The sequence below is a fragment of the Hemicordylus capensis genome, chromosome 1 (assembly GCF_027244095.1).
Source record: "Hemicordylus capensis ecotype Gifberg chromosome 1, rHemCap1.1.pri, whole genome shotgun sequence".
Classification (NCBI taxonomy): Eukaryota; Metazoa; Chordata; class Lepidosauria; order Squamata; family Cordylidae; genus Hemicordylus; species Hemicordylus capensis.
In genome coordinates, this window is record NC_069657.1 from 187,287,235 (window position 1) to 187,311,484 (window position 24,250).

The 24,250-nt window shown below is 41.7% G+C and overlaps 1 protein-coding gene and 1 long non-coding RNA gene across 31 annotated transcripts in view; one reads left to right on the forward strand and one right to left on the reverse strand.

The window, feature by feature from the left end:
• Positions 1 to 24,250, reverse strand: part of BAZ2B (bromodomain adjacent to zinc finger domain 2B) — a 284,396-nt gene that overhangs the window by 44,306 nt on the left and 215,840 nt on the right. For 17 of the 30 annotated variants that reach the window (XM_053260587.1, XM_053260524.1, XM_053260392.1 and 14 more), the window contains 7 exons: positions 22,478 to 22,543; positions 21,356 to 21,421; positions 19,911 to 19,955; positions 19,642 to 19,674; positions 18,297 to 18,362; positions 7,437 to 7,577; positions 1,037 to 1,291 (listed from right to left, as the gene is read on the reverse strand). In XM_053260587.1, the coding sequence (XP_053116562.1) occupies positions 1,037 to 1,291; positions 7,437 to 7,577; positions 18,297 to 18,362; positions 19,642 to 19,674; positions 19,911 to 19,955; positions 21,356 to 21,421; positions 22,478 to 22,543 (672 nt within the window). The remainder of the gene's footprint in view (positions 1 to 1,036; positions 1,292 to 7,436; positions 7,578 to 18,296; positions 18,363 to 19,641; positions 19,675 to 19,910; positions 19,956 to 21,355; positions 21,422 to 22,477; positions 22,544 to 24,250) is intronic. The other 13 variants (XM_053260606.1, XM_053260490.1, XM_053260472.1 and 10 more) reach the window with 6 other exon arrangements.
• Positions 4,148 to 6,857, forward strand: LOC128329511 (uncharacterized). The gene is made up of 3 exons (XR_008309689.1): positions 4,148 to 4,477; positions 5,034 to 5,115; positions 6,819 to 6,857. It is a non-coding gene; the product is annotated as an uncharacterized LOC128329511 (long non-coding RNA).

Here is a 24,250-nt window from a genome sequence, read left to right on the forward strand (position 1 = left end):
TAAATCAGTCAATCAATATTGCTTATACATAATGTATAATACATAATACATAAATATATCTGTTGAGCTAATAACTTGAAATGCGGTGTACATTATCTACTTGACAAGGTCTATAAATGTGCCTAATTTCAAGGAGAGCTGATGAAAATTACCATAGCCACAGCAAGTTAAGGAGCGCTGAAAATGGACATATTGGAAAGGCGGTCAGAAAGGAACTGAGGTGAAAAGTGTCTAACTGACAAAAAGAACGGAACTGCACAATGTGCAGAGGGCGGGGCTAGGCGCCACAAGGAGCTAGTGGATTCTGCCCGAATGGTCCTGCACAGGCACAGAACCCACTATTATGAATGTTATGGATCACAATCCAGATCATAAATTTCTTTCACATTTTGATAAAAATGACTGATGTCGTATATTCAGCCTTCTCCTATTTCTTGTTCCTAATCCTGCATCTAACCAAAATCTGTCTGAACATTAATTTGTTACCTTTCATCTTTGATGAGGGTATACAGTATAGCAAACTACAGAGCATGGAGAAGGCAAGAAGCATAAGTGTACAAAGATATAGAAGTCATTCCAACATAATAGGAATATATTCCTTAGTATTTTAATTTTGTTTTTAGAAGATGCTTTGTCCTTTAAGGATGCATTGGTATTATAGATTAACATTGGTCTAGTTCTCCTGAAGAGTAAATGAGGCGATGAACCTGTTACTGGACTGTGCCACTTCAGGATGCAGGTGGTTGTGGTGGTATTCACATGATTTAATTCTCTCTAAAAAACCCTATTTCCATTCAGAAACCTAAATACAAGGGCTTTAGCCTCCCTGTTATGCTAGCGTTCTATGTGCAGGATTATTATTATTTTGTATGGAGGAACATTTACATTATGTGACAGTTCCCCTGCAGTCTGCAGTGGCATGGCCCAGAAACAGATTTACCCTCCTCATCTGATCTTTGTGAGATCTAGAACACTGTTAGCAGATATTAACTGATCCTTTTTCTACCAACAAAGACACCTGAAAAGTGTGCATTACCTTGTATCCTGTTATTAGTCCTGGATCACAAATGGCAGCTGAGAGCAGTCTCACAAGCAAGTCTTGTACTTCTCCCATGCTGTCTCCTATATTGAGCAGTCCCTCTTGAAGAACACTTAAACTCGGAACATCCAGGTTCACATCAAAACCAAGAACTTTACCAAAGTTGCGCAAAAATTGCACCACCATGAGACAGTCTGAAAAGGTACTTCCAGAGAGAACCAGGCCTGGAATGCGAGGCAATTCTGGTAAAGGCTGAAAAGCAGAAAGGAATAGTTCTCACCTGTGAATGAAGATCACTTGTCAAACATAATGCAAGCACAGACCGGGATGGCTGCTGCAGATGTGGAAGGTGGGGGGAGAAAATGAGCTGCAGGTACATTGTTCGTTCACCTTTCTCATCTCACCCTGGCTGCCTATCTATTTCTCTGTGCTTGCCCAACCCCAAGCTCAGTGAGCTATCATTCCCCCAGTTGGGGATTGGAATTCCCAATCCTATGCTGGGGATTCCTACCCCCAGCCAGGTTAATGGCAGCCCATGCAGGTAAGGATGAGGCAAGCACGGGGTCAGGGGAAGACTAGGCAGTCTGGGTGTGGCAGGAATGGGAAACAAACAATGCCTGTACAGCTTGTTTCCACCTCCCCAGCTAATCTGCAGTGGCCACCCCTGAGCACAGATCTTGCACTGAGTGAGCATCAAACTAAATTGATGCTGACTGAGCATCAAACTTGGCAATTCAGTCTCTTATCTTAGTGTAGAAAAACAGGTAGCTCACCTGTAACTATGGCTCAGGTAGAGATCTATTAACATCCATAAATATGAGTTCTGCGACATCCATAAATATGGGTTCTGTGCCTAATCATGCGGTAACAATGCCGCAGCTTGTTGAGGCATCCAAGCCCCAACTCCAAGCCTACAGCATGCTATTTAAAGGCAGACTGGGAGCCATGTTCCTCAGTTCTTGGATGACTGCCGTGAAGGACGATAATCCGGATAAGCAGGCGAGTTCATCAACATCGAAGCAGAATGACTTGCGCACTGGTATGCACATAGCAGAGCACTACTGGAGAGGGGTGGTCTGGGAGAGTCTTATGGACTATAGTTACAGGTGAGCGACTTGTTTATCTGGATCGAGATCCGTTGAGATCCATAAGTATGGCTGTTTAGCTAGCTCCCCGTGGAGGAGGGTGCAGTAGAAGCTATTGTAACACTCGCTTCAAAATGCTTCTCCCGAAACTTGCCTCAGCAGCAGAGCACACATCTATGGTGTAATGCTTAACAAAAGGCAACTCTGTGGACCATGTTGCTGCTTTATAGATGTCCGTGAAAGTTTGTTTGTTTGTTTGTTTGTTTGTTTGTTTGTTTGTTTATTTATTTAATTTATTTATTTATTAGATTTACATACCGCCCTTCCGATACGGCTAAGGGCGGTTCACAACATGATTAAAACAATTAAAAACAAATAAAACAGCTAAAAGCCCTGAAAATCAGGGCAACAATTTAAAACAGTTTAAAACAATTAATCATTTAAAACTCTGGAAGGCCAGGCCAAATAAGTACGTTTTAAGGGCTCTCTTGAAGGACAACAAATGATCTCAGATTACAAATTTCTGCCAGGAGTGCATTCTATAGCCCAGGAGCAGCTACAGAGAAGGGCCCACCTTTGTGTCGCCACCAGACAAACTGGTGGCAACGGGAGACGGACCTCCTCAGATGACCTTAACGTGCGGTGGGGATCATGTAAAAGTTACCCCTGATAGCTGTGCAGCTGATGAAGTGTAGGCACAAGTAGAGTGGGCCTTGATTGCTTCGGGTGGCAATGTGTTCTGCAACTTGTAGGTCAGCAAGACAAACTCGACCAGCCAGCTGAACATCCTTCTCTGGATATGCATGTGCCTTTGGCAGGACCCTTATAAGCCACAAAGAGGTGCTAGGTGGACCAAAAGTCTTTGGTACATGCTAGGTAGAACAGCAGTGCCCTGTGTACATCCAGAGAGTGCATCATACATTCCAAGGGTGTAGATGGGTCCCTGAAGAATGTAGGAAGCACAATGTCCTGATTGAGGTGCAATTTGGACACAATCCATTCACATTAGCATCTTATCAGGGCTTGTGGTAGCAAGCATGACTTGTCCCCATAGCTAAGCAGGGTCTGCCCTGGTTGCGTATGAATGGGAGACTTGATTTGTGAGCACTGCAAGATATTCCCCTCAGGGGATGAAGCTGCTTTGGGAAGAGCAGAAGGTTTCAAGTTCCCTCCCTGGCTTCTCCAAGATAGGGCTGAGAGAGATTCCTGCCTGCAACCTTGGAGAAGCCGCAGCTAGTCTGTGAAGACAATACTGAGCTAGATAGACCAATGTTCTGACTCAGTATATGGCAATTTCCTATGTTCCTATGTTTCCTAAGGGGAATCAATCTTTAAGGCTGTAAGCTCACATACACGCTTTACAGTGGTAATAGTAAGTAGGAAACTGTTTTTAAAGTCACATGTTTGATGGCAGAAGTAGCTATAAGTTCAAACGAGCCCTGAGTCAGTGCGGAGAGCACCAAGGAAATGCTCAAAGGTTCTACTGGAGCACAAATAGGTGGGTACATATCATAAGCCCTTTCACGAAGGCCTTACTATCTGGATATGAGAAAAGAGTTTTGCAATCACAGCCCGGGTGTCTGGAAGGGAGTGCAGCCAAGTGGACCTTTAGGGACACATTAGCCAAACCTTGTGTTTTAATGTAGTCAACTAGAGTAGTATATCCTTTATCGCCACTTGTTTAGGTAGAAAACCATGCGCTTTGGCATAGGTCTTAAAATGCAGCCACATCCCAAAATAGTTGTGCCTAGTGGAGGGCTTTCTTTGGTTAAGTAAGATGTTTTTTAGAAGACGATTCACTATGCCGTCAGACGGACTATGAGTACGTCTGGGTGGAAGAAGTGTCCGTTGTCTTGGGATAGGAGATCTAGCTCTTGAGGCAGATGATGATATCAGTTCCGTGACAATTTGAGTACCTATGGAAACCATGGTTGCCTTGGCCACTATGGAGTCACTAGGATGCATGATGTAGGAGCAGCCAGGAGATGTGCCACCACTTGACTTAGCAAGGGATGTGGTGGAAACCTGTATGGTGTCTCTAGAGTTCAGTCCATCTGGAAACCTGAGAGCGAGACTGAGGGTCGTGTCCTGCTCTTGAGCAAAAGTGATTGCACTTCGTGTTCTCCGAAGCTGTGAACCAGTCTATGGTTGGGCTCATTGACAGGTTGAAGAGGGAAGCAATATATTCCATCTTGAGCTCCCATTCGTGTTGCTCACTTGCCAAGATAGCAACTCCCCTGATGATGGAACTGGAGAGGAGTTTAGTGTTGGTGGGTGGTTCTGTACCTCAAAGGTGCTTCTGTGCTTCCCCTGGCCTGATACGTTGGGACCGGGTGTGTTTACCCTTACCCTGGTAAGAACGTTTGTCGTAAGGGTTAAATTGCTTCCTACAGTCCCGATGATCATGTTGCCTATAAGCAGGTTTTTGTCTGTTAGTGTAAGGTCGATACTTTGAGGCATAAGTTGATGTTGAAGGTATAGAAGTGAAGACCTTCGTAGTAAATTTTGATTTTTTTAAGCTGCTCCATTGTGGAATCAGCCTGAAAAGGCCTTTTCCATCAAAGGCTAAGCCTTAAATCTTCTTCTTCATGTCACTTTGAAGGTTGGTGGATGGCAGCCACACATGCCATGAGTGACAGCGGCAGTTAAAGAGCGGGATTCTGATCCTGCAAGTTGTTTCGTAATGCTCAACTGCTGCTTGGTCAGATCTGCTGATTTTTCTAATGTTTGTTGGAATTTCTTTTTTAATTACTCAGGTGACAAGTTATCCAAATCTTCCTGCAGAGATTCCTATAGGATATGGTTGTATTTGGCAGTACAGGCTGAACAATTTGCTACTTTAATGGACAAGCATGAGGTGGAGTATATCTTTCTTCCTAATAGGTCTAACTTTCTCCCTTCCTTATCAGATGGAGTTGTGTGTTGCCTGCTAGGTTTTGATGAGGTGGTGCAATCGATCACCAGGGAGTTCAGTGCCAGATGCTTCAAGAGGTAAGTGTTGTCCTTCTCCTGAATACAATACAGACTTCCCAGTATCTTGCAGGTGGGAGTCGATGCATGCAGCACCTATATGTATCTAGAACCTTTTAGATTTCTTCTTTGGTGCCAGTGGGCAAATGTCAGTGGCTGTACACTTAAATAGTATAGACTTCAAAGATTTCAGTGTCGAGCAAGATCCAGTATTAGAAGGTGGCTGTGGACTTCTGAGTCGATAATGTCAGCTTAGAGACCTTCGATGTCCAAGGTACTGTTGTTGATGTCAGCAGCTTGTGAGCCCTCGAAGTCGAAGGTGTCGCATTTTTGAAGAAGAGGTCGTTGGGCATGGTTCGCCTGGAGTTGACGGGCTCAGGACTTCATTGTAAATGGCGGCATGAAGCTGAAGTGCTCGATTCTTGCGGGTCTGTTTAGAGAATGACATATTTTGCAAGTGGACACGTTGTGTTCCTCTCCCAAGCAAATGAGGCACAACTCATGGAGATACTTAGAGGAGAGTTTTGCTTTACAGCCCTCACACCTCTTAAAGCTATTTTTCTCCTCAGCCATTCCGACAAGCAAATGTTAGTCAAGTCCGTTCTGAGGTAAAAAACACCAATCATTGTCTGTCAGTCAAACCAAGTCAAAATACCAAACATTGTCCATCAGCCAGAAATTAGTCAAACCCAAGTTAACAGTTGGTTTTTTAAAAAAAGATGAACTCACAAGGGAATGATAAAGCTGAAGAACTATTCCAACAAGGAGTGACAGATTGAGGTCCAAACTCAATGGCAGTCAGAAAAGAACTGTGGAACATGGCACCCAGACCGCCTTTAAATAGCACACTGTAGGCGTTGAGGTGGGGCTTGGATGCCTCAACGCGCTGCGGCACTGTTACTGCGTGGTTCCTGCACAGGCGCAGATCCCATACTTATTCGTCTCTATGGATCTCGATTCAGATCACAAAGATACATTGTTTTAGCATTATGTTTTGAGGAAACACTAAGTAAGAGCCTTTGGCTCACTCCTGTTAGGACTTTTCTTCACAATGCAAACAAGCAAGCTAAGCACTGAAATAAATTAATAATTCCACAAGTAATCTTAAAAGTCACAGTGGTCAACATTCTGACTAATCATGCATAAATGCTTCTTCTAACCAAAGCACACCTTCCCACTTTGGAAGTGGGAAAGCCTCCCCATTTACAAAGCATGGGCACTCTTGTGCCAGAGAATAATTTTTGCTGCTCTCCTCTTGCTCTGGAAGTGCTCTTTGACTCATGGAAACATGTTCCTGAGGGCTCTATGGCCCTTGGGGACATGTTTCCACTGAGGTGAGTGAAACAGCCTTGCTGCAGGGCAAATCACAAGTTGCAACTGATCTACATTCCAAAGAAAAGCAGGATAATATTTATCCTGACACACGAGAGTGCAGCATTCAAGAGGGCCCTTGCACAGGAGTGGAACCTGACTATTCTTAAGGTAAAATGGTGGAAAGTGTCTTCCCAGTTTCACTAATCTATACCACTACTGGGACTGTGGGGCAGGGGGAGATGAAATTGACAAGAGGCTTCACCACACTTTGCTTTTAAACAACTTCTAAGCTCTTTGCGTGCTTAGCACTGGTGTAAGCATCCCTATGTGGCATTTATGTGCAATTGTTCTACTAATATTTCATTGTATACTGTATATTATTTGACCCTATTGCGATATTTTAATTTTAGATTGTGAGCTGCTTTGGGAACCTAGGCTGCAGAAACAGGTAAATAAGTGTAAACAACCACACTCTGGACAGCACTCCAAATCACAATGGTCCAGCTAGAAGGGAAAATATAACTTTCACCAGTAGCCATACACTTTGTTTTGTATTTTAAGGCAATGTGTCCTTGAAAGAGAAATGTTTCTATGGGATATCCTGAAAAATGAGCAAGCAACAACTCTATATTTGCTGTGCTATTAACTGATTGACCAGAATAGTTCTAAGAGGAACTGCCATGTATTTTAAAAGAAGCATAAAGGAGGCTACCAGAGTCTTTCGCAGCCTGGTGAAAGTCTGGCAATTAGGCCACTTGAAGACAAAACAGTCAAATGTCCACTGCTAATTAAAAATGAAAAATGAAACTCTCTTGTCACAGTATTTACTCTACAATGACAATTTGAATGAAGGCCACACTTACACAATGAAATAATAGAATCAAACAATCTAAAGTAAAATGGGAATGATTTTAAAGGCAGCTACAATAAGAAAAATTAATTATTCTAACAATGGTAGATGAAGGAAAAGAGAAACAGCATGAAAGTGGGCAAGGAACTAAAAAGTAAATTTACATTATTCTGATTACCTTCTGGTCTGCTAAGCACATATCTTCATTAGGCTTCTTTAGCTCCTTCGCCATTTCTAATTCCAATCTTCGCTGTTCCAGTTTACGCTCCTTATTTAATCTCTTTTCATCACGTTTTTCTTGTTTTAAACGCTCTTTCTCCTTAAATAGCACCAAAAGGATAGGAAATTAAACCCATACATTCTACGGACAAAGGAATAATTTAAGAATTTGAAAAGCAATAGTTACATAATCTTCATAATCACTACAGCAATTAAACCACTTGGATTAAAGAATGGCAAGGGAGAAGACACACATTCCAAGAGGAAAAGCCCAGAGGAATCTTCCAGTGTGAGAAGATCTGCAATATTGTTTCCCAAGCAGGTGTGACCAAAAGAGACATCCGGTTTCATCATAGGCCTTTAAAAAGATTGGTTAGTCAGGCCTTAGTTTGTGCTAGAACTCACTGGTGTTCAGCTCTGGAATATGTTTTCAATGTCAAGATGAGTCCTGGAATATGTGAAATAATAATACAGACAAGTGCCACATGACTATATATTGAGCCCTTTCTCATGATCCCGTGAGCAGGCTTGAGGGTGGGTGGCAGGAAAGGCTGCAGCTACTTACCTTCCCCAAAAACAATCCAGAAGAGTAGCTGGGCACACGGATCATGCGCCAAGATGAGCCACTCCTGCCCCAGGCAGCATGGAGGTTCAGGTGCCAGGATGTGTAATGAGTGCACAGCGTGAGTGCACAGTGTATTGTGAGGTTCTCCCTGGTGACGACCGGGAGCCTGCTCCTGTGTCAGCACCAGCTGGGAGCAGCCGGCGCTGACATATGAGAAGTTAGCCCAGGTTAAGAGTGCGCTCGCATCTTTAATCTCGGCTAACCAGTGGACTCCCTAGATGGGTTTGCTGCCAAGGCGCCACTGGGAGTTACGTAGCTCCTGGTGGTTCTCATGGGCAGCCAAGTGTGGGCTGAGTTGCCCTAGTCCGGTCTTGGCTGCTCATGAGAACAGCCTCATGGTGTCTTTCCTCCATGACTGATGAACTGTAGCCTCTGTAACCACTTAGGGTTAAAAAATAGGGTGTTCTAGGACTGGTAGCATGACTAGCATTGAAGCAGTGGTGAAGAGCAGTAATTTTTGTTTCATTGGCAAGATACAGACTAGTGTTGCACTAGAGCAACAAGAGAAGTTGCATACTCTTTAAAAGTTTGCAGAGGTACATGAAGTTGTGGTGCTCCATGATTTTGTGCAGTTGGAGAAGGTGGTAGCCTTTTCCAAGACACAAGCTAGGCTGCACAACAAGTTCAATAACACATTGTACAATCTGTTCTGCAACATACTGTGCAATGCATCAGCATCTTCTGCCAGTGCAAGAATGCAATTGGAACAGATGTTCCTTCCTTCGCACAACTTCACGGTGCTACTAGCACAACAGCATTATGCCAGCGCAACACTAAAAGTAACTATTATTATCTATCTATCTATCTATCTATCTATCTATCTATCTAATTCTCCTGGGTGTGCCAGGGAAAATATGTCCTGGCAGCCCAGCTGATTGGCTGGGCTGCAGAGGTGCCTGATTGGCTGGCGCAGCGCACCCAGGAGAATTTGACCAGCGGCGGGCCAGGCTGCGGGTGGCCACGGTGGCCGCAGGCCCGGCCAGTTCCGGCCACGGAGGCGAGGCAGTGGGCCCGGGCGAGGCAGCGGCGGGCCTGGCCGCAGCAGCGGGACTCGGCCGGAGCAGCGGGACTTGGCCAGCAGCCTGGGCAAGAGGGTAGGGGAGAGGAAGCCGGCCACAGAAGCCAGCAAGCGGCGGCAACGGGACTGGCAGGCCCGGCCACAAAGGCAGCACTCAGCCCGGCGGCAGGCCCGGCTGCGGAGGCGGATCACGGCCAGGTGGAGGCGGAACCAGCCGCCAAGGCCAGACGCCCGCGGGAGGCTGGGGTGAGAGGGAACCAGACGGCGGGATCTCCGTGTTCGCCGCCCGGGCGGAGGTACTGTGAAGTGAAATGAAATGCAGGGGGAGGGGAAGGGCAAAAAGGAGGGGTGGGGGAGGGGAGAGGGGAAGGGCAAGAGAGAGTGGGGGAGGGGAGAGCAAGAGAGAGTGGGGGAGGGGGAGAGCAGGAGAGAGGAGCGGGGGGAGGGCAGGAGAGACTGGGGCAAGAGGGTGAGAGATAGGGCTGGGAGGGGGAGGGAGGGCAAGAGAGTGTGGGAGGGGAGGGGGCAAGAGAGAGAAGGGAGGGGGCAAGAGAGAGTGGCGAGGGAGGGGAAGAGGGACAAGAGTGTGGGGCAGAAGGGAGGGAGTGGGTTACAGCCAGCCCCAAAGAGAGCACAGATGCTCTGTGTGGGTTGGCTAGTTATCACTACTACTACTACTACTACCACTACTACTACTACTACTACTATTTATTTGATTTATATACCGCCCTTCCAAATATGGTTCAGGGCGGTTTACACAGAAAAATAATAAATAAATAAGATGGATCCCTGTCCCGAAAGGGCTCACAATCTAAAAAGAAACATCAGATAGACACCACTAACAGTCACTAAAGGTACATTAAAAGGTGCATCTTTGCCAAGTTAGCAGGGGAGTTACCACACTAGTGTAGCCTTCAAGCTGAGGCTACAAAAGGCGTATTGCAAATCTGTGTACAGTATCTGCTCACAGATTTCTTTCAGAAGAAGGGAAGTCTTCAGACCAAACCACAGAAATTTAGAACATGGTGTCTTCTTCACTTTTCTCAGGAAAGAAATTATTGCTAGCATTTCAGCAATAAGACATACTTGGATATGGAAGAAATTTGTTTTCTTTGAAATATTCAAAAGCACCTGTAGCTGTTTGCTGGGCAAATTATGAAATATAAGATAAAGGCATTACACAAGAAATGGCAACCACCATCTTGCCAGGATTCCAGTCAGTTCTGGGACAATAATATAAATCGTTCATAGATCTTAAAGCCGTATGATGGTAGAAGTTCATAAACGAAAGATATGTAAACACGGTGCACTGAGGCACTGTTTAAGAACAAAGGCAGCTTTCATATAAAGCATACTGAACCTGGGATCTGAGTTAGTGCCTCATGAACTATAATAATTTCTTATCTATGGAAAAAAAACACAGTTAAAATAATTTTGTGAATTTGATGTTTGATTAAATCCTTAGAACTTCTACAGGGTGTGGAACAGGGCATATATCCTTGTAAAACTGAGGCGTTTGAAATTATTCAACTGCAAAACAACACCCCTGAGGTATTTCCTCAAATAAGCTCCTCCTTACAAAATATTCCCTTCACACAGAAAACTGCATGTCATAGAGAAATCTCTCTCTGCTAGTTTTCTGTGTAGCGGTTCCCCCACCCTCCTCTGGCAGAATGCTATAATATGAAACCCCACTTGCAGTCTGAAGTGCTATGGAAGCACCTTTACCACTACAGTGAGCCTTTGTTTTTAACTGTATACACTCTGTGAACATTTCCTAATGATAAAGTGGTCAACTAATGTTAATAAAATTAAAATATTGTTTGCTATCAGTGGGACCTTGCATAATGGGTTATTTCTTTGTTTTGCATTCTGCATAAGCCCTATCCACACATTATGTTCAGCAGGTACAATTGGCACACTGTATATGCATGTACAGATCTGTATGCATGTACAATTATTCACGTTACATTCAATGCATCATACAACAGCACAATTCCTATCTGTACCCTACATCTGAGGAGGCCTGTACCTAGGTCACTGGTACATCTGTATGCACATACAGCATAGTGTCTGAATAGGGCATGATCTAGCTGAAATAAAGCACATTTAAGTCTCCTGGATTGCAATGAAAGGTTTTAGCATGTGCTTAAACTCCTCCCAACAGCAGTTTCCCCAGCTGTGGTGACAGGGTGACAAGGTATACCTAGCTGTTTATACATTCTGCTTTTAGATTTCCTCCTCATATAGAAAATGCATTTTTAGCTTTATAGTTAAACTTTTTTTATATGGAAGCCTTAGATCACTACAAATGCAAGAGCTATGACATAATCAAAGAAGATGCGCTTCCCTTGGACAATGTGCAACTGGAAGCAGAAAACAGCATAAATTGTCTCTCATTAAAGACAGAGGCTGACATCCTGATTAATGAAGCACCAGTGCAACAGGAAAAGTTGTTTCAGAATCAGTGATTTTGAAAGGTTCAATTAATGTCATTTAACCACTGTTTCAATGATGGGAGCAAATTTCAACAGCATCTCCTTACCCAGGAAGTGCTCAGTGTCACCAGAAAATATGTCCCCAAGGGTCATACAGCCCTCAGGGACAAACCTCTGGGTGACACAGAAGGCTTCCATGGAAAAGACAAGGCAGCTTGTTGAAACTCATCCCCCCACCACACACACACCAGCACCAATGCCCAGAGATGAAAGTTTGGGGCAGTATACAGATTTGATAGATAGATAGATAGATAGACTGCAGTATCAGGATGGAACTCTTCAGAAACACTGGTGCCAGACTAGTGCTTCTCCTGTCGCACCAGGGCTTCATTAGCAGGGATGTTAGTCAATGACACGATTATCTACAGCCCAGCATGTTGAACTATGTGTGAGAGAGGAAAACTTAGCTCTTACATACTTAAGGCTGTGAAAGTAGTCTAAAGTTCAACTGAAAAAGAAGTGAATAAGCTGTGTATTATATTAGATACACTGGAAGCTATTTAAAAACAAGGCAATAAATGTTCTTTCCAGAGGGATCAAATTTACAGTAAGGAATATAAGATTATATTTTTTGTTGAATGAAAATACAGTGCAATGGGAAAAATATAAGCATTACAAAAGGAGGCAGAATAAAGCTATGGCCAATTGTTATAAAACTTTACAACATCTATGTGTATAAACCCTTTGTGAGAGTATTTGCAATATTACCTTTTGGAGATGGTCAACATTTTTCCCTTTTATGATTCAGCTGGGTACTTTAAATGTTTGTTTGGGGCTTGATTAAAATTGAGAATCTGTTTTCTGTGGCAGTGGCTTGCATTCAGATTTAAAAGGCATAAATAAATTTTAAGATACAAGGGAATTCTGTAGGTTGCAAGGAGAATAAAAATAAGACTAATATATAAAGGAGAAGTTTACACAAGGCAAATACAAAAGCAAAAAGTACAAGAACTGCAGAAACTGGCATAAGAAAAACGTGTCTGTGTGTGACAGAAATATTTGTCTTTATATACACAGCTGTAGACAGAAATTCTTCTAAACACAACCCTTGATGCTGAACAAGCTGGATTTATTAACAAAGCTCTAAAAAAGGAGATGAAAATATGCAGGGGCCACACACTCTCTTCAGTAAAGAGCACAGGATTTGGGCACAGGGTGTAGGAACATAGGAAGCTGCCTTATACCGAATCAGACCATAGGTCCATATAGCTCAGTATTGTCTACACAGACTTAAAACTCTCCAAGTTTTAAGGCAAGAGTCTTTCCCAGCCCTGTATGGGACTTTTACACACAGCAGGTTTTATCACGAGTTTACGGGGAGGCTTTACTGCAGACTCGAAGTTTAATGCACAGTGAAAAACCCGAATTGTGTGTGAACTGCTCCCCGATAAATCTAGTCAATATGTGAATGCATCCCCTCCATTCCAGAGGAGATGCGAGTTAAAGGGCTTCAAAAGCCCCATGTAAAAAGCTTCCTGGAGATGCCAGGGATTGAACTTGGGACCTTCTGCGCGTAGAGCAGATGCTCTGCCACTAAGTTACGGTCTGTCCTGGATGGGCTTGGGAAATGCTTTAGTGGAGTGCATATAAGCTCAGTCCATCATTGCCCACCGAGCCATACCATTCATTCAGCATAGCACTAGAAATACAACATTTAATTGTCCACGGTGTCACTTAAACAGCATCAAATTAATAAAACATTCTTGGCTCCTACACTTTCATTTTATTGATTTTAAATGGTGAGCATATACATGGGACATTTAAAACTGAAAGATGGGCTTTGTTAAGTAAAACTATGCCCGGAATCCCACATGGCATTTTCAATAGGCAACCAAGTGGTATAAATCTTCAGAAATGGAATAGCCACAGCATGAGAATCACTTGGGTGCTATGAATTTAATTCTGCTTTCAAACTGCTTATTAGACAACTTCCGAAACCGGAGATACACTCCCATATTATGGTTGTCTGCAAAACTGCTGACAGGGCTGCTTAGTGATAAATGCATGTTTAACAACCTTTTGTTGTTTATGGATCCTCTGAGAATTATTGGGTGGGGGGGAAGCCTACAGTACCATTATGATACATTTTTACATAAGCAAAGTGAACAGAAATTTGTATGTGCCATTGTCTGAGCTGTAACGTCTGGAACACAGAACTCAGGTGAGCCCTGTATAAATATGGCAACCCAAACTGTACCATCCACCAATGGTATCATGCCGTTTTTTGTGGCACCAACATGGCTCCTGTTTGGTTCTTAGCCATTTGCAACTTCCCAAACCTGAAGCACATACTCCTATTTTGGCAGCCTACAAATACCATGATTACGGAGGTTAAAATGATTACACTATTTCAGAGTGTATGCCTCTGACAATAGCGGAAGTTACAAACAAGAGAAAGACTTCTACTGAGTCAGGGCAGGGGAACCATCAGAACAGCACCGACCATGGCAGTTCATCGTTGTGCCCTGGCTACACAGTACAGTGAGTACATACAAAAGGCTGTCTGCGAAAGCAGAAAACATCGGAGACTTCAGAAACAATACAAACCCACTTATTTTAAGAAAACAAAATAAGAGGAATAATTTGGGGTGCTACAAATGTTGATGGATTGTTGAACATTTCTTAGTTTTAACTGCAGGTTTTTTTAAAAAAAACTATGCCATTGCTATATTTCTGATGTCGAAGGGCTCAGACAGAAACTCCAGTGGCTCTTGTTTTACAGCAAAGGATCAGCTGTTGCAGAGTGTTCAGCTTGAAATTATAAGCGCTTAACTGAATCAAATTTTATCTGTCTAATTTTATTTAGAGATTTATCTGAACAGACTTCCCCCCCGCTCCTTAATCACAGAGTTGATATAAATTCCTTTCATCTATAAATTGTTCTTTAGATATATGTGATTTTGTTTTATTAAATAACCTCCTTACAATATGTTCAATTCAATTTTTATGGAGAGGTTTGGCTTTGAAAATGACACTTTTAAAATTAGCCTTATCTGCTGATATGTAATCCATAATGCTATATATTATCTCTATTAGCTTTTACGTTGTAGTCTATAGTTTGTTGCAATAAGCATGCTCCGTAGTCTGCATTTGTCACTCTTTATTTAGCAATGCTAAATAATGTATGGCATTAAGTAAGAGCCCAGTCCTTGAACAACTTTCCCAGTGCAAGTCTCATGCTTTTTAACTGTACTACACCAACATAATCAAACATCTCAAAACGCACCGTTTTAAGGAGACTTTTTAATGCTGCATTATTGTTTTGTTATATCTGGTAGGTTCTTTAGCTTCTTTAGCTTTTTATAATTTTCCGTTTTAATTTGAACCTAATAATTGTGGTTTTTAATCTGACTTTAAATTTTTTTAGTTAATTTTATTACTTTTACTGTATCTGTGTCTATCGTATTTTTGTGAGCCTCCTCAAGCAGTAGTGCACTGGAGGGGCAGGGTATAAATATTTTAAATAAATAATAAATAAATAAATAATGAGAGTACAATATAGTATATACCAAAGTAATGGCAGCACCATTGTAAGTGCCATCAGTGTAGTGCTCACTATTAATCTGTGTCTCTTCCTCCATTCAAAGTGAAAAATTCCCTGTCCAACAGAATTCCCTTTCAAAAGGGCCTAACATAAGTGTTGTCAAAAGTGCTTCAAATAAATTCTTAAGGAGTGGCAATAATTATGATGAGGATGAAAAGAATAGCTCTGAAGACAACAGCACTACTTATTGGGGACATAGCCATTATTGTCAATAACATATGGAAACGGTATTATTCTACCACCCCCTATATCTGGAGAATCAGATTGTAGCTACAGAACATGATGGGTTTTGCCATCATTTGGTATCTCAACATTGTTTTCTCCCTTATTTTCAAATAAGTATGCTATACATTCTTTTTGTCCCAATTAAAGTTCATGATTCTGTTCAAGAGATCTATTATAGCTTGTAAAGCTTTGCATGTTTGATTTGGGTCTTAGAAATAATTTGTATAATATAGATCTGGATGATCAACTTGAGGCTCTCCAGTTGCTGTTGGACTACAACTCCCCTCAGTACGTAGTGGCTGGGGATGAAGGGAGTTGTAGTTCAACAATAGCTGAAGAGCCTCAGGCTGGCTACTCCTGATATAGGTCAACGTTAATGACATCCTGTGGTCAGGATGAACCTAGCAGATGCAAGTTCAAAAACCACCTGACAGGGTTTACCCAGACATGGACCCAGAAGACAGCAAGTCCAAGGAAGAAGGAGAGTTCGCCCTGGCCTCGATCCCCACTTCGTTCTAATGATAGCCCCTTGGAATAATCAGAACTAGAAGAGCCAGAGCTGCCCACTTCCTCTGAGAATTTCTGGAACTCTGGGGACCTGGTACCCCATGGTGGGTTCCAGTCCCTTTCTTCAAGCCCCCTCCATTGACCTTGGATTCCCTCCATTGCTTCATGGATCCCCAAGATGCTGTGCTAAACCAGGATCAGCCTCCAGCTCCAAAGATGGAGTACATGCTTGGCTGCTTGGAGTCTCTCTCTTGATGTGTCTCCTAAAAAGGAAACTCACCTGAATGGCTCCACAGGCAGAGGGCTGCCCTAGGAGTTCACAAAGGGGCAAAGTGATTGGCCCTAAAGGCTTCCAGTTATTACCTGCTCCCTGCTGATTTAACAGCTCCCATGAAGAGCTTGTGCCTCCAGCTGCCTCTCCTGGCCTGGGTTCGGACACCACACCACTGTTAGGCAGGTTCTTTCTAGATGTTCCCAAGTGATGAAATATGCTGACTTTGGACACTTAAATGTGAATTTGTTCTAGAAAGGTAGCAAGGCAATCTTGCCTTAAAGGTTTTCCTTCAAAACTCTTTACCTCTCTTCCCTTCAGAGTATGCTTTTTAAATTCTTTTATTAACAACTTACAATACAATTTAGCTCTTGCTTTCATAATGCACTTAGTGAACAGAGTTGAAATAAATTTGCTACCAAAATTCCCATCCAATTTTGTGAGTTTTGAAGTGGAATATTTGGTTCATGGAGTACTCCAATATTCTCCAAATATTCCCTGAATATTTGGTATCTTTATTTGACACCCAGTAATATTTGATGTCTGACAGTGGACATCTTGCAGATTTGATAGCTGACATGCAATGGATTTAATGTTTGACAGTACTGTGAGCTGATATACAATGGTATATCAGTGATTTTTAAATCTCCTGCCTTCAGGAAACACATTCCACATTGACAACTGCCAAGATGCCTCTGCATGTCTACCACAGAAACCCTGCGCACTGTACAAGAACATGTGCTTCGGAGTCTACTCAGTTCACAAAGGACAGAAGTGAGTCTCACAACTGTCCATTGTTAACTGGGAGAGTGTGTCTTAAAGCACATGGACATCCCCTGTGGCTGTACATTTCAGAGGAAGACCAATAATGGTAGTCAAGCTGTCTTTCAGCGGTCATTTTCAACTGAAGAAAGCCTGAAACACCAACAACAGTCACTGGGAGAGCCACTGGTTTCCTCCCATTTAGGAATCATAGACATCCAGGAGAGGAGTGACAGAATGGGGAGGAAAGAGCTCCTGACAGACACACAATATGGCAGTGGTCACCAGCTTGGATTATTTTAAAGGGGAATTAGAAAAATCCATGGAAGACAGTTCTCTGTGGCTACTAGTCTTGATGGCTACATGTTACCTCCAGGTTCAGAGGCAGGATGCTTCTGAATACCAGTCGTAGGAGAGCAACCACAAGAGGGCAACTTGTTTTCATTTCCTGCTTGTGAATTTCCCTGAGGCATCTGGTGGGCCACCGTAGGAACAATGGCTGTTGGACTAGATAGATCTTGGGCCTGATCCATAAGGCTCTTTTTACTTTCTGACTACAACATCTGACAGTTCCATGGTTTGATTCTCGATAAATATTACTGCAGCAGTTTGGAACCATGCCGATGAAGATCTCATGTTGATGGGAGAACAGCAGCTTTGGTAAGGGCTGGTGCAGTGTGGTAGCTTAAGAGACTGACTCAGGGCTTCCCAAGTTCACATTTTGCCTCTGCTATGAGCTTACCACGTGACCTTAGACAAGCCACTCCCTCTAAGTATCAGTGCCCCCATTGCAATATGGGGATAATAATACTTACTAAATCAACAGGGTTGCTGTAAGATTAACATCAAGGTAACATATGCAAAGCACTTAGTACACTCAGAGCTATACAAATGGTAGGTATCATCATCACCATCATCAGATCCATGTCTTGCTCTAACTGAAATTAAGCCCACTTTGCTTTGACAGTTGTGTATGTTCCCTTCCAAGCCCCTAAAGGGTTCTAATTTGTCTTCACATGGTGCTAGGTCAAACCATAAAAGTGGGCAAACAAACAGTATGTCTGCCTAACAAACTACCAGTTATTTCAGAGCTGTCTGTCTCCAGAAGCCATAAAACAGGATGAGCAGACTTAACACAAAATACTATATTTACTTGGAAGGAAGTCAAGTCACATTTGCTTGGTAAAATGTAGGAGTAAGAAATGACCTAAATACATAATACACATAGGAGCTTTTTCTCATCCACACAAGCTATGTTTCTTGATCTAAAAGTGATTTCTAAAATCAAATGCAACAGAATTAGCAGACTGATCCAAATCTGTGCCAAGAAAGGGGGGGGAGGCACTCTATTTGAGAGTTTTGTACTCACTTCTGCTTTTTTACGTGCCTCCATGGCTTTCATAAGCATCATATGCTGCCTTCTCCTTTCCCGTTCCTATCAAAGCAGAGAAAATTAGAACCAAGCACTACTCCACCAAGAGCTGCAATTTCTTTTTTGTTTTATTTCCAAAGCTCAACAGGACATGTTTAACATTAATAGACAAGTCAGGGTATATGCTAAATTAAGGACAAGAATAGCCAAGTCTGTGCATGTTTTAGTTTGGGTTTAGAAAGCAAATACAAGTACAACTGAAAGCAAAAAGGTAAAGCGATGAACATGGAGACAGTATAAACAGAAGCATACAGATTTACTTATGGTCAGTTGTGAGGCTCCTTCAGAAGCTGGCAGAACAAAAAGCATAATGGTTGGCTGGAACAGGTCAGTTACGTTACATCTGCTATAACTGAAAGCTTGCAATTAGACATTAAGTGGCCAATTAAATAAAAAGCTAAATTGCGGATCATTTGAGAAGTAGTCAAGAGTGATTGTTTAAAAAGTAAAAATCATCTTGATAACATATTGCTTATAAATATATCTCTCTGAACAGAATTAAATATACAGCCAATGGATTGATATGGGCGTGTCAATTTCAAAACTAGTTTTAGTTAAACTAGCTATGTATGGTTCACATACAAACAAGAATGCAATAGGATGGTTCTACTTAATGATCCTCTAAGGCAAGCTGCAGAAGCCGCACCATAGATTGGGTTAATGATATTGAGCGAGTTCTGGACTAGAGCACAATGCAAAAAAATACAAAAGTTCAAGATTCATTTTCATATCAAAATAATGTGGGTTCATTTTCATATACTGAATAAGTTGCAGACGTCAATGTCAATTTATACAAAACGTTTCAATTTATACAGAATTGAAACTGTGGTCCCAATCATATAATATTAAAACAAAAACAAAAAACCTTAGGAAGGTATTTTATATTAAACTGAAACAAATAAAATAGGATTCGCAGAATCAACTGCAGAAGTTGCCTAGTGAGTATAACCGGTAACCTATTAACCTGGTTTTTAAAAAACACATTTTGGGTAAGACAAATTTGTCCCTGATTATGGACAGTGGTCCAACTTGATACTGTGGTACCAATAATCTTGATGTCAAGGCAAGAGCCTTGCATATGGCTGATGGGGAAAATTTGAAATAAGTTGTGTTGTTTTTCTTTTACAGACAAGACAAGCAGATGTATGCAATGCACTGTGCTGGAAAGCCATGCAGCAGTATGTAATATGACAGCAGCCAGTGCTACATTTTATGCATTGCTATGACAACCATATCACAACCAAATCACAATGCGGTGTTAGATGTACAAAAATAAACATACCCATACCATATCTAGTCTATGCCTCTCCAACTCCTGGTAGAAAGAGTTGGCACAATATTATGAAACAGAAATCACAGAGTCAAAAACCACTTTATAATCCCCCAAAAGACCCCAATACCAAAGCAAAGCAATTTACCCATAAGGTGCAGGAAAACATTAAGCAGATCATTTAAAAAAATCTAAATTTAAAAAATTGAATTTACCCCTCCAAATATTTTAGATATGTTAAAAATAGCACATATGTTTCTCATTAAATTATGTGTACAAACCTGATGTTTCAGAAGAACAGCTTGCTGTCTTCTCATTTCCTTTTCCTTAAAAATATTAAAAAGTAATCAGTTATATAATAATTGTTATTTTCAAAAGACTACTATTTTTGCATCATACCAGAATACTAACAATCCACGTTTTTGTTGTACTTTAATTTAATTTTCTAATGGAGCTGGAACAGGATACTGGGTATCTTGAAAATGAAAATAATGGAAGATATACTGAAATGGAAGTCAGGGTGTGTGAAGATCAAGAGTAAGACTGCCCCTCCATGGGGTAATCTTTCCATGCTTTCCAAATGTTGCAGAGGGGTGATCAACTTTGTGCACTATGTTGCAGAAAGCAAAACAAGATTTTAATATTCTGTATGAAACGGAAGTTGTATGCAATTATCATCCACATCCTTAAGCAGTGACTTAGGTTGGGATCCAAAGAGCCCCTTGCATGTGTTGAAAGTTGTTCTTTCAATTGTCCTCTCATCAAATGCTACAGTGAAAGGTTCTTGATACTTAAAGAGCAGCTTTTGGGGGGATACAATAAGTGGGATGGGAATGGGAACAAGGGATACAAAGGAAAGACCTGAAAAAGCCTTATGTACACGAACAGTGTTCCCTCTAAAAGGGATACCCAGATGTTGTTGACTACAACTCCCATAATTCCCAGCCAAATGCCATTGCAGCTGCAGATGCTGGGAGTTGTAGTGAACAACATCTGGGACTCCCTGTTAGAGGGAACAGTGCACATGAACATTACACATGGCCACGAACATTACACATTGGACCAAGGTCTTGTTACATTTAATTTGAATCAATGGGGCTCTTTCCAAGAGGATAGTCAGGACTACGAGTGTGAATCTTTTCCATCACTACCTTATTTAATCACAAACCAAATATCAGGCAAGGCTAAAAACTTGGCGTTGGATCCTAACTTTCGGTGGAGCACTGCTCCTTTGTCAGAAGCTCCTTCTGCAAATAGGAGAGCTACATTCACAAAAGAGGTCTTCGTGTGAGGAGAAGTCTTTGCACAAGTGCAACTCTCTTCTGAGAATGGGAGCCCCCTACAGGAACGGAAGGAAAGTTACACTCATGCAAAGTGCCCTTGCAAGAATGGAAGGGATCTTTGCATGAATACCACTGACCACCTATTTCTGGAAAGAGCTTTCAACATCAGAGTGGTGATCTGCCAAAAGTTAGGATCCAACCCAGGGTGATCATTTTCTAACACTATGTATCACTTTAAATGCACACAAAATATACAAATAAGTGCATACAAAGACACACAACAATATACACAAACACAGAGCAAAACATACTGAATAAATGCTCTTTGTCAATGTTTTTCACAGTTTGGGGACATATGACCACTTGACGTATATGTACTATCACACAGTTAATTAGTTCTTAATGTTCAGAAGATAAAATCTCTGTTGCTCATCTAAACTAACCTTTATTCGTTTCTCGGCCTCCAATAATTTGGCATTTGCTGCTTCTTCCTTCTTTTTCTTTTTAGCCTGTGCATGCAAAACAGGTCCCAAGGTCATGCAACAGCACCACTACAAGTTGAAAGTAACCCCAGACCAGAAATAAAGCTTCATGCCTCACAAGGTGCGAAACAAAACCACACATCATGTTTACATTATAACAGATTTCTTCCTCAGTGTATTCCATGTTGTAAAAACTCATGACTTTTGGCAGATGGCTATTATACAATTAAGGCACATTATATATGGAAATGTAATTTTAAAACACTACTGGCAAATACTTAACTTTTTTGACTGTTTGCCTAAAGCAGCAGGTTAAAAAAATGAACCTACCATTTTTATTGATGGGAATATACTTAATCTAGTGGGCATATTTTGAGATCTTAATTAAAGTCAACATAAGAAACCATTTCTTGGTACTTAAAGCCAATGTAAGGAACCACTTCTCAACACTTTATCAGAACAACAGTTCTCCCTCTTTAATGTATTAAGCAACCTGCATAACAATTGAGACTAAAAAGAAATCTGTTGCCAGACAGCTCAGAAATGAAGATCTGAAACAGAAATCTTAAATTTAAAATGTTCTCTGACTTAACTATACACAGCATGGGTACATTATACAAACCAACTGTTTACAACGTGGAGACTCACAAATCCTTTAGAAGTATAAACATGCACATTCTTTAATATTACAATCATGCTGTTCAGATGTCAGCTTCAAATAGACTTTTCTATAGTCTGATGGTTCTTCTAATAAATGAACTCATTGTTAACTACTTTTGTTTTCTTCCACTGAAAATTAGCTTTCCAAAAACCTAATTATTCATCACATGCTTCAGAACCAAATTCCATCAAGTTCTGCAATACATATACATGGTGAATTGTTCTTTGCCAAATTAAGTGATTTTACATACGCTTCAAATATAAATGTTTTCAAGTTTGGAGCTATTAATCCATAGTTTACTCTATGGATTGAGATTTCTATAAATACAAGACAGTATGACAGTGAAAAAAGATTGGTGACTTCCTGTAAGAACCCCTTCTTTGCATTTCCCATAAAAGCTGGTTTTAATGAACCAGTTATACCTCTAAAATTTGCTGCGCACGAAGTTCTTTTTCCATTCTGATTTGCTGAATTCTCTTGATTTTTTCCTGCAATGAGAAATGCTTTCATTTATTTTAAGCACAGTCAGTAAGAAGAGATCATATCTTCCTCAAGCCACAGCTGAGTAGTAAGATAGATAGACAGATAAACTTTATTACAGTCTTTGACCAGTACAGAAGCAAGGGGGAGGGGAGCACAAAATCAAGTCCATACAATAATATAGCAACAATAACTTTATGAATATACAGTAGTATAGTAGATTACTCCAGTAGATTACTCATTAGATGCTGTCATATATTCATTGCTATTACACAAAACCTAGCCACGTTATGAGTAACATGGGCTTGATGGTCTGATAAGAGAAATAAAATATATGCTTCATCTCCTCTGCCTGATAGGCCCTTAATCAAGGGTAAAATTAATGATTCACACGAATCCCTATAAGAATTACAGCATAATAAAACATGACCCACATCCTCTGTGGCCTGTGTACTACATGGACAGTAACATTCAGAATAAGGAATCCCACCATATCTACCCTATAACACCGCTAAGGGCAACACGTCAAAGTGGGCCAGCGCAAATGCTCTATGATATTTGGAAGTTGTTAGGGCTTGACAATAAGCTGAGTAGTAAGACTTCCACAAAAACACAAAACTATTTTAGTGGCGCGGGATCCACTCACATCCCCAGGATGCAATGACATTGGGTTCTAATAGGCCAGCCACAGTGATTTCATGGCCCATAAATGAGCAGGACAATGGCAAATGTTACACATCTCTGACATTAATCATGCAAATGGATCTTCCTACTCCACGTGGCTATTTCTTTGCAGGCATTATGATGGCTGTAGGACCAGGACTATCTGTGAGCTGCAAAGTCACAGAAGACAGGCCCACATGCAGCCCATTGGCTACAAGTTGTCCCAGGTCTTAAAGGAAGTACTTGTCCACTCTAGAAACACTCTAGAATTTTCAAGAGGTTTACAGATTTTATTGCCATCTGTTTAGAAGCTATACAGCCCTATCAGCGACATCATATGGTATCGAATATCTCAGATGAGACTATGTTCGCATTCACATGTAACGCAGAACCTTGTGTCCCCTTCCCCCACTCTCCCATCCACATTCGGACATTCAGGAGAGCTGCCTCTCTGCAGTCAGCAAGACAGCAGAGTGGCCGGGGAGCTGGCCGTGTGAGCTTCCTTCTTGACAGAAGGACAGCCTGCACAGCCAATTGGGCCGGAGTTAAGGTGACAAAGAAACAGGTTGCTTACTTGTAATTGATGATCTGGTAGTGAGCCATTGACATCCATAAGAAATGGGTTCTGCATCCATAAGAAATGGGAACCTTCCAGGCTGAAAGGTACAGCTCCTCGTGGCGCCCATGCTCCACCCCACGCTATCGGTGTGGCCATTTAAGGCAAGCTGGACGCCATCTTCCTCAGTTCCTGGATGACCACCAGAATTGATGATCATCCCTCAAGGTACAATAAGGGGAGTCCGTTATTAGCATGCCAGTGTACCAATTCCACTGACTAATGCAGCGGAGAGGTTCTTTGAGAGGGTCTTATGGATGTCAATGGATCACTAACAGATCAATTGCAGGTAAGCAACCTGTTTATCTGGATTGTGATCTGTTGCCAGCCATAAGAAATGGGTGTTTAGCTAACTCCCCTAGGGGGAATATGCAGAGTCACCGAAAAACCCTTATAAGTACACTACTCCCAAAACTGTTCTCTGCCACAGAACGTA